The sequence below is a fragment of the Adelges cooleyi genome, unplaced genomic scaffold (genome assembly GCF_023614345.1).
Source record: "Adelges cooleyi isolate 19-005CV unplaced genomic scaffold, UGA_ACOO_1.1 ACOO_flye_CR_arks_rails_tigmint_CR_PRNA_30, whole genome shotgun sequence".
NCBI lineage: Eukaryota > Metazoa > Arthropoda > Insecta > Hemiptera > Adelgidae > Adelges > Adelges cooleyi.
The window spans coordinates 507,194-516,812 of NW_026095971.1; the positions used below are offsets into that span (position 1 = coordinate 507,194).

General features: G+C 29.1%; 3 protein-coding genes across 6 annotated transcripts; 2 read left to right on the forward strand and 1 right to left on the reverse strand.

Annotated features, from left to right (window-relative positions):
* The first annotated feature begins 390 nt into the window (after nt 1-390).
* Nucleotides 391-1,718, forward strand: LOC126839252 (zinc finger protein 593). 2 transcript variants are annotated; one of them, XM_050574439.1, is made up of 4 exons: nt 391-653; nt 709-804; nt 1,260-1,360; nt 1,461-1,718. In XM_050574439.1, exons 2-4 carry the CDS (start codon nt 709-711, stop codon nt 1,693-1,695), a joined length of 432 nt encoding a protein of 143 aa, XP_050430396.1. In that variant the 5' UTR covers nt 391-653; the 3' UTR covers nt 1,696-1,718. The 2 variants fall into 2 exon arrangements, with proteins under 2 accessions (XP_050430396.1, XP_050430395.1); XM_050574438.1 differs by having other exon boundaries at nt 393-638.
* Nucleotides 1,697-3,135, forward strand: LOC126839251 (uncharacterized). The gene has a single exon (XM_050574437.1). It carries the CDS (start codon nt 1,697-1,699, stop codon nt 3,017-3,019), a length of 1,323 nt encoding a protein of 440 aa, XP_050430394.1. The 3' UTR covers nt 3,020-3,135.
* Nucleotides 3,136-3,572: 437 nt separating this feature from the next.
* Nucleotides 3,573-9,470, reverse strand: LOC126838840 (gametogenetin-binding protein 2-like). 3 transcript variants are annotated; one of them, XM_050573586.1, is made up of 12 exons: nt 9,080-9,470; nt 8,603-8,802; nt 7,713-7,859; nt 7,421-7,636; nt 7,156-7,359; nt 6,919-7,093; nt 6,338-6,499; nt 6,103-6,213; nt 5,936-6,022; nt 5,397-5,874; nt 4,733-4,827; nt 3,573-3,985 (listed from the first exon to the last, which is right to left on the reverse strand). In XM_050573586.1, the coding sequence occupies exons 1-12, from the start codon at nt 9,185-9,187 to the stop codon at nt 3,830-3,832; spliced, it is 2,139 nt and encodes a 712-aa protein (XP_050429543.1). In that variant the 5' UTR covers nt 9,188-9,470; the 3' UTR covers nt 3,573-3,829. The 3 variants fall into 3 exon arrangements, with proteins under 3 accessions (XP_050429543.1, XP_050429542.1, XP_050429544.1); XM_050573585.1 differs by having other exon boundaries at nt 5,397-5,877; XM_050573587.1 differs by lacking the exons at nt 8,603-8,802; nt 9,080-9,470 and adding an exon at nt 8,075-8,552 and having other exon boundaries at nt 5,397-5,877.
* Between the last annotated feature and the right edge of the window lie 149 nt (nt 9,471-9,619).

The window sequence follows — 9,619 nt, forward strand, 5'->3', positions numbered from 1 at the left end:
TTGGGGGAATTTTCCTTTTATTTTGAATTTTCATAGTTGGGCACTCTGGTTTTCATGGGCACTCTTGGTGGAGTGATTTCGCCGCCTGCCTATTATGGGACACGTTATTTCTTATCAGTGTCCATTCTGATTTATCTAAGAGATAAAGTATTCTTTATCTCGATGCCATAGACCTATTTCTTTATAGATCTATGATGTATTGTCATATATACATGTATATATTTATATATATAGTATTTTATTATTCCACATGTCTTTTCAATTTTTATTCCATGGGAAACCTAACAACTCTATTTATCTCTTTCTAACGATGTTCATTACGCGGCAGTATAGGCGGGGTGTGTGGGAGGCGCATTCCATTTCTTTATAGGTCTACGCTAACAACCGCTTTCCATAAAAGTAAGGTTAGGACTGTAAAGTGTAGACCAGCATGTTTTCTCGTACTTATCAGCTCGCTGCTCGTGTCTCGTGTATTGTTTGACGTATTTAAAATTTATATTTGTAGGTATTTCGTGTTCGAAATAATTTGTGTGACATAAATAATAATATATTTTAAACAATTCGATTAAAAATTTGAAGACACAAGTCATTTTAGGACTGAAGAAACTGTTGCTATATCAGTCGAGGGCATTTGAGAAGTATATCAAGATATTGTAAATTATCAATATAGTTTTTATCATTTTAAAACAATGATCCTTAACTTTGTAGATGCCTGGACCACAAAAGAAAAAAAAACATCACGTTGGAGACACATTTTATAAGAGAAATTACAAAACCAAGTACAGAGCTAGAGACATTGATGAGGTAATTGCATATATTTATAATGTCATTTAAAATTTTTTTTATAATATAATATTATTTACAAACATTATTTTATGTTACTTTGTATTAATCATTCAGCATTCTGTTGTTGGAATGGAAAAAACACCTAAATATAATTGTTTTAATTTAAATATTAAGTTTAATTTGACATTTAGTTCAAATTGTTTTGCTGTTGTTTGTATGTTTAAATAAATATTGTGGTATACTACTAAGTACTTGACTAGAGACGTGAACCTAGATTGTGGTTTTAAAGAAAGTCAGGTAAAAGTTCTAGGAATGAGTATAATATTTAATCTTAATATTCCATTATCGACACGCACTGTTAATATAAATTTAATTTTGATGTTTGTCTTAAGGAATAGTTGTCGAACAAATGTATTAAAAAAAAAAAAAAGAGTAAATATCAAAAGTTTGTATTACAAATTATTGTTTTCTAGGTAGATAATGATTTAAAAAAAGAAAATGCTGATAGATTGTTAAAGCAAGCTCTCGACTTTGATAAACCTGGCGAGGGACAACATTACTGCATTCATTGCGCGTACGTTTTTTAAAATTGTTTATTTTTTTATATAATGTATTCTCATATCTGACTTCATATTTACTTATAATAATATTTTATGCTTATATTATTCAATCAGGCGATATTTTTTGAGTGAACAAGTTCTGAAAGACCATTTTCGTACAAAATTACATAAAAAGCGAATTAAGGAACTTAAACTTGAACCTTACACTATTGAAGAATCTGAACGTGCTGCTGGCTTTGGAAGTTATGTCACACCTAAGGCAAGAATTATATCTACTCAACCAACAAATGTAGAAGAATATAAAGAACCTGAAGAAGTAGATATTTGTTCATTAAATATAGATATTTAATATGATTAAAGTATTTCCTATTACTCTCCGTAATATCGTTAATTTACATAGATTGTATAGTACATCTAAACTGTATATACCATATAATCAAACTTCTGAAACTTATGTTATAGTTGAACCTTTTGTAGATTTAGAGAATCAGTTAAAAAACATAAATGCTTTAAAACACAACGTGAGATTAAGAGGTTTAAACATCAATGTAGAAAATATTCATGAAAAGTGGCCGAGTTTTCAGCATATAAGAAACAATATTGTTAGATTAAATCTTGAAAAACAAAATTTAACAGAGAAATTAAAAACTAAAAAATATAACGAAACTGAAATTAAACAGATAATAGAAAGTAGACGTTCTATTTCAACAGAATTACAGCAACTAAGAGAACAAATATCAGTTTTAGAAAAAGAATTGGTCATTCCTAGTTTAAGTATACCTAATAATTTACATCCGGATTGTCCTGTAGTGGAGACTAGAATTCTACAGCAATATGATGGAAAGTCTAACTTCAATGCAAATAAGTTGAATCATATTGATATTGGAAATGCATTGGGCTGTTTGGATTATAAAAATTCAGTCATGGTCTATCTGATGAATGAGGCAGCTCTGTTTGAAATTGCAACTTTAACTTACTTCAAAGATTCGCTAGAAAGTCTCGATTTTATACCACTTTGTAATTCAGATATGGTTAAGAGTCTTATAATTGAAGGATGTGGGTTAGATTATACAAATCATGATGCAACATTAAAGCTAAGTGAACAAAACCTTCATTTAGTTGGAGGCGCTAGTTTACAATCATTCTGTGCTCTACTTACTAAACAAATCATCGCTGGAAACAAACTACCATTGAAGTTATATGCCTCGGGCCGTTCGTATAAACTGCCCAATAATAGCATAGGGTTATTTTCAACTGTACAAACAAATGCTGTAAATCTGTTAATTGGTTCAGTAGACGAACACCAATCTAAAGATCAGTTTGATAAAATGATATCCATTTATAAAATGTTATATGATGAGATAGGTTTAAATTATCGTATAATATACTTACCCGTTTCAAAGTTAGATAATTGGGAATGTTTGAGAGCTCAAATTGAAGTTTATTCTATAAATAGTCAAGAATACCAACCAGTTGGTACTTTATCACTGTCGGATAGTTATATTAGCAAGCGATTGCGAATGTATTACTCCGGCAAAGATAAAAAAAATAATTTTTTACATATATTAAATGGCAAAATTGTTGACACGAATGTTCTTCTAGGATGTTTGTTAGAATATGATGTCAAACAACTTCATGTTCCTAATTGCATTAAAAAACATATGATTTTGTAAATGACTATGTTTCATATTTGGTACTATTATAATTATAAGATTCCAGTAGAAAATAAATACCAATTTGCCATACATGGCTAGTATGTTTAAGAAAAATAAAGCATTTTGTTATTAAATTGTATTTTTTTTAAAAATGTTATTACTCCTATAGTTATTGCATTAATATTCCTGAAAATTCAACAACATTAAAAATGTTAAGATGTTACATATTGATGTAAATATAAAACTATCTTCTGTTTTTGAGTTATTTTAATAAAATTTAGTTAACATGAGAGGAAAATAATCCATAAAATTAAATATAATAAAAAAAAAAACAGTTGAATTATTGACCATGTAATCCGTACTTTCATAAGAAAACTACCTATAAATAATTTAAAACCTATTCACTAGTATAAATAAAAAATATATAGTCTTTAGTATTGATGAGAATCCAAAAAGATCTTTTTTACAACAAAATTTTAATTACTAATTGAAGGTATTTAAATTCTAATGGCTTTGTTATAAAATGGAAAAGGATTAAAAATATGATCATAAGCATTTTATAAAAATAATGGTTATCAAATAAACTATTATATTCCATTAATAAATTTAAATTTATGATATAAAAAATATTCTTAAATAAATTTGAATTGATCTAATCAAAAGGAGTCTGAACAAATTATTCACAAATATCAACTAAACAAAATACTTTTATGTATGCAAAAAAGAAAAAAAAATGATTCTATATTATATAAGTAAGTATAATGAAAAAAAAAAACTAAACGGATTAAAAAAATGTTTTGGAATAAGGGAAGTGACTCCAACAATGACTTATAACATTTGAGGGTCTTTTAAATTGGCAAAGCCGCTCTTTAATGTTTCTCTGAGTTTAAGGCGTTTTTCATTCACCAACCTTGCACAAACTTTATACATTTCCACTTCTTCTGATGGTATGATTGTTTCATCCATGACGATTGTATTTTTTTCCTGTAAAAAAAAAAAAAAATTGCATATTATATTTAACTTATGTTAGATTTTTATAAAAACTCGTACATATATATATATGTATACAATATTATACATATAAGTGTAACCATTTTTAAGAGAAATTGTATAACTTCAATTTTTTTATAAAAATTCTGACTGGATTCTTATCACTAGAGGGCTCAGGTCATAATACGAATGCAATCTAAAAGATGCATTTTACTTTATCTAGGAAATGATGGTTTCTCTTTGATTCTAGGGAGACTTAGTAACCAAGGGCTATATCATCCAACTTTTGACAAGAAACACATCTGCTGTATATTCAATCTTGTTAGTCCTTATCTATCAGCCTTAATTTGAGGTCTGGGGCATATTGAGAAACATAGCACAGCTTAGTGTGGGAAAAACTACAGTTACCTATGGGGGCGTATAATTATTTGTTTATAATATATTTCCCAAAGTATGTCTGCAACAAACTATGACGTAGACCTATATAGGCGCAGTACTGCTGCCATGCTTGTTCTTCAATATGTGCTCCTAAGTTAACTAAGTAGCATTGTGCTATGTCAATTGTGTCTCGATGTGTACCCAGTTATATATTTGATTTGTTTTATGAATAAATTTATGTTGTGACTTGTGATACATATTATTTAGAAAAAAATTTTGAGTCATGTTAAAAACTACAATTTTTAACATTACCTCTACTATTTACTCAATTAGTATCCATAAAATAAAATAAAAATTACTTACCAATTCTTCTAGTAATAAATGATGAAGTGGTAATGGTTTGCAAGATACTGTACCAACATCCGAATAGCATTTTAATTTGGTTAACTGAGTTTCCCCTAAAAATTATAACAACAACATTAATATTATGTTAATAGGTTTTTATTTTATTTCTCCTTAAACAAAGTGTAATCTACAACCATTGGTGCAGGGCGGCTAGGTATACTCAATACTCTGTAAGTTTTGAGTCGGATGTATTTAATTAATCATGATCAATAAATTTCCTACTTGAAAAAATGTAGGCTTTTTGAATGTTTCTATACTTTAAGACCCCCTAGAATTGCACCAATGTCTACCACTTTTAATAGTATTTATTAATTTTGGAATTCAATATAAAATTCTAACATTTAAGTTGAATATATCAATAATAATAAAAATACATGTGCATTATTTAGACTGATTTACACTGAATGGCAGTATCTAATGTATGATATTAACAATGAATAATATTTATTCAAATTTTTATAATACTAGAGCACATTTTTCATTTAAATATTAAAAAACAAATGCTGGTACAGGTTTCCAATTACCTATAGGTATACTACATTATTTGATTTTAATTGCTATTTTTTGAGTAATTAAATGTTTTAATAATGTAAGTTCAAAATGTAATTGAATGTCAAACTACCTGAATGATTACAAAATCCTTCAGAACAAGCCACATCTGAACCATCTGGCGAACTAGTACTATTACTATGGTTATTATTTTCTGCTGATGCATAACCATAATCCTGTGAGTGATCACAAAGTGAAGGACATGAACTACAGCTACCCGGTAAAAGATCATGGCTGATAGTACTGGATTTACAATCATCACCCAACAAATGATTTTCGTCAATAGAATTTTGATCAGCCATTTCATCATCGTCTTCATTTAAATCATAATCAATTATCTTCTCAGGCTGATGAGATATTTGAGCTGGCAGCTTTTTCACTTTTCTTGAATTCTTTTGGGTGTTTTTGGACTTTTTTTTGCTTCGCTTTTCTTTTTCCCCATTTCCTTTTTTCTTTTTAGATTTCCGTGATCCTTTTGAATTACATTCTATACAATTGCACACTTTAATAGGAGTGGAAACGCTTTTCATTCTATCACCTGACATTTTCAGCTGCTAAAATAATGAACATTAACTACAAGTGACCAAGCTAAAAGTAAACTAAGGTACTTACTTTTCTCACTCTTTCAACCAACTGAATGTTTTCACAAGTACAGTTATCATCCAAATGATCACAAGTTTCATCAGAATCTTCTCTTTCCTAAAATCATAGTTTAAAATAGTTATACACCTAAAAAGTAATATTTTATTTCATATTAAAATAAACAGATAATAAAATACATTAGATTGTACTCCATCATCTTCATCTTCATCGTCAACATAATCAATATCATCTTCTCCATAATCTACTTCTTCGTCTACTTCACATGAACAATCTTCATCAGGGTTAGCCTATTTTAATTGATATTAAAATAATTCAATTGAGTAAGTTTTAACGCATTCATATTAAAATAATTAATTAAAAATGTAAAATTTTAAGTTGCATAATTATAATATTAAATTAAAAATTGCTTACGTCACAACAAGATTTTAGCTCAGAGTCTTGTTTCAATTCTTTTTTTTGTAAACGTTTTTGTTTCCTAAGCCGTTTTCTTTTTTCTGTTTTTTTCTCTTTCTTGGAAAACTCTTCATAAAACTGGTCTAATTTAGTAAACCCTTGTTTAACTTCAATAGCAGTCTTTAAAACAAAATATTGCAAACATTGAAAATCATACAAAAATACTTATTTAAAAATAGGTGGTAAATATATGAACAATTAAAAACATCTGTTTAATTCAGCTGTTACTGAATAAATTGTATTTGTTTAGAACACATTTATAGTGATTGCTGTAAAGCACTTATGTTTATACACAAACTGTCAGCTCATGTATACATTAGTAGAAGCAATAGTGAAGAACTTACAATGTATGTCACACTGAATAGACACTACTTGTATTTTACATCGTTCTTTAATTACCAAGACAGTGGAACTAATTCAATTGTTACATTTTAAGAAATAATTATGTGAGGTCTGTGTTTTGTTAATAAGATTTTTGAATATTAAATTAATTTTAAAAGAAAATAATTGCATATAAAAATATGTAAAAATATAATTACCTCAAATCTTCTGGCTAAACCATCTATAGCTGCTGCAGCTAAGACTTGGCAAGTATATTGTTCTTCTCTAATTCTTAATTGTATTCTGTGTAATCTTTCATACACACAAATACCCAAACACGTTAAAACTTCTTCTTGAGCTATCTCAATAGTTTTGGCATGACGTTCCCTACGGCTAAAGTAACTTAATTATTAATCACATATTTTCTTTAAGATTTAAAAATAATTGATACTTACTTTCCCATAAGTTCAGGTTCAGCACGACTAATTAGTGCTCCAATATAATTTATATCAGTATCTAAATGAACATGCTTATCACCAACACACCTTTTTATACCCAAATATAGCTCTTCTACATAACCTTTTTCTTTACACGGATCTTCCTCTTCAATAAGCAATGAATATGCTTTCATTACTTTAGTGCGACAGTCTCCACAAAATCTATTAAATAGTAAAAAATAGGAATAAAACACAATTTTTAGTTGAAAAATAAAATAATTACCTGTGCTTTCTAAGATAGTTATCTAAAGTACTCAGTAAACTGCTAGACTCTATTAGCACAATTTCATCCCTACATGGATTAGTCATGTGTTTCCAAATGTCTTGCCAACCACTTGCCATTGGTCTGACAAGCCTTTGGGACTCTAGGGAATGGTATACACATCTCCTACTCTTTTTCGATTGCCTTCGACTAGATGCAATTGACGATAGTCGATTACTAAAATACAGTAAATATAAAAATATATTACACTAAATGGTATTAACGTAATATAAGACGGTAATGTGTAATTTACCCATTTGTATTTTGTAGTAAATTATACATGCACCTTTCATCATCGTAATATTCAAATCTTATTGAAATAAAGTAGCTGTTAACCACACAAAGTGGAAATAATGCGTTCTGACCAAGTTTAGCCATAACAACAAATAACTTTTCAGCACTAGAAAATAAAATAAAATAAATTATTATTGTATACATTTTTAAAAAAATAGGTATTTCAAATAATTTTATACATTACAACTATAATGCATTTCATTTTGACAGGCAATAATGTTTAAACATATTTATTAAATGTAATAATGTAAGGTTATGACAAAGATTATAAAAATTATTAACTACAAAGAATACAATTTCTTTTTTTTTTGCTTTACACACTTTGAAGGCGTTTCGCAGGTTCTACTAAGACTCTCCAACGATCCCTGTCATCGGCCTTCTCCATTACTACTGTTTGATCGGTTCTTTTTAGATCATTCTTTACACGGACCATCCACCGCTGGCGCGGTCTTCCCGTGGTCTCTTCCCAGATGGATTATTGGCTAAAACTTTATTGATCAGATTCTGCTTCGCCCATTAAACATGCCCAGCCCATTCCAATCTTTTGGATAATAGAAAACTTTGAATGTTTGGTTTGTTGAACAGTCTTTCTATGTCTGTGTTTTTCCTCCGCTCATACTCCCCATTATCCGGGTTTCGTATAGGTCCATGTATTCTTCTCAGAATCTTTCTCTCGAACCTCAACAGCCGAGGCTTAGTTAGAAGATTCACAACAAAGAAAATGTTTAAGAGGCCGGGTTGTAATTTATACATAAATTAATTTAAAAATAATTTGTAAAAATATTTTATGATTATATAAGAAAATTAATATTAAGGAAATACAGTGAAAAATAGTAAGGACATTTTTACCTTCTGCGACATCCAACACAATCTATACTTTCACTCATGATATCTAATATTTCCTTGATGGACACTTTAAGAACATCTTGAAGCTCACGTTTGGTTAACAATCGGTATTTTTTAACAAAACTCTCCAGGGTTTGTACTTTTAGAGGTGGAACTTGTTTCACATCTTGTACTAAGTCTTCATTACTTAAATCCATTACCAGCTAAAAAAAAAAGGATCAATAAATTACTAAAAATTAAAAATATTATATTAACATATATAGACGTTTATTAGTTTTTAAGTACACAAAGAAGTTAAAAGACGAAGGAAATGTGACATGGAGTAGGTATCCTTAATACAACTGAAGTAGGTTGGAATTTCGAGACAAGTGGGCCATGGTTCCAACTAGCAAGTGTGGCCATCTGTAGACCCGAACAAAGTATCTACGAGGCTTACACAATAATTTTATTAGGACAAATATTTTAAAAAAAAAAGCTTACTGTCAAGTTTTCATCAACTTGCAGTGGCAACTGTCTGTTCTTTAGGCGGTGATCCTTGCCCATTCTCATTACTTCTACTAGATCAGGCATCCTTTCGGTTTGTAACATTTAAAACTGTTAGGACGCAATACTGTTAAATATTATTGACCATATAATACGATATAAATAATATTATCCTGTTATTTGCGAAAAAATGCACTGGGTAATTCGTTCGAAAATGCACACAACACATCCGCCTTTTACGCAAGTAGTGACAGGAGGAAAATCGGGTGAAATCTACGGGGATAATCTACGTAGAGTGTATACAGTGTCCTTGGAAAAACGGGGAAACCAAAATTGTCTAAAAATATTCTCAATCAATTTATACGCTTGTTTAGTATCGTAATGTTTAGAGAGTAACAACAATTTTTAAAATATGATAATTTTAACACAATTAAAGCTTTTGATTGTTTAATATTGTCATTCGTGTTACGAGAAACGGCACATTATTGAATATTTCAATTTGTATCCTCTTTGATAGAAATCCAATCACACACTTTA

Coding starts and splice junctions, on each gene's coding strand:
- LOC126839252 (XM_050574439.1), top strand. CDS start 709: ATGCCTGGACCACAAAAGAAAAAAAAACATCACGTTGGAGACACATTT. Junction 805..1,259: donor GAGCTAGAGACATTGATGAG/GTAATTGCATAT, acceptor ATTGTTTTCTAG/GTAGATAATGATTTAAAAAA. Junction 1,361..1,460: donor CATTACTGCATTCATTGCGC/GTACGTTTTTTA, acceptor TTATTCAATCAG/GCGATATTTTTTGAGTGAAC.
- LOC126839251 (XM_050574437.1), top strand. CDS start 1,697: ATGATTAAAGTATTTCCTATTACTCTCCGTAATATCGTTAATTTACAT.
- LOC126838840 (XM_050573585.1), bottom strand. CDS start 9,187: ATGTTACAAACCGAAAGGATGCCTGATCTAGTAGAAGTAATGAGAATG. Junction 6,214..6,337: donor AGCTAAAATCTTGTTGTGAC/GTAAGCAATTTT, acceptor CAATTAAAATAG/GCTAACCCTGATGAAGATTG. Junction 6,023..6,102: donor ATGATGGAGTACAATCTAAT/GTATTTTATTAT, acceptor CTATGATTTTAG/GAAAGAGAAGATTCTGATGA.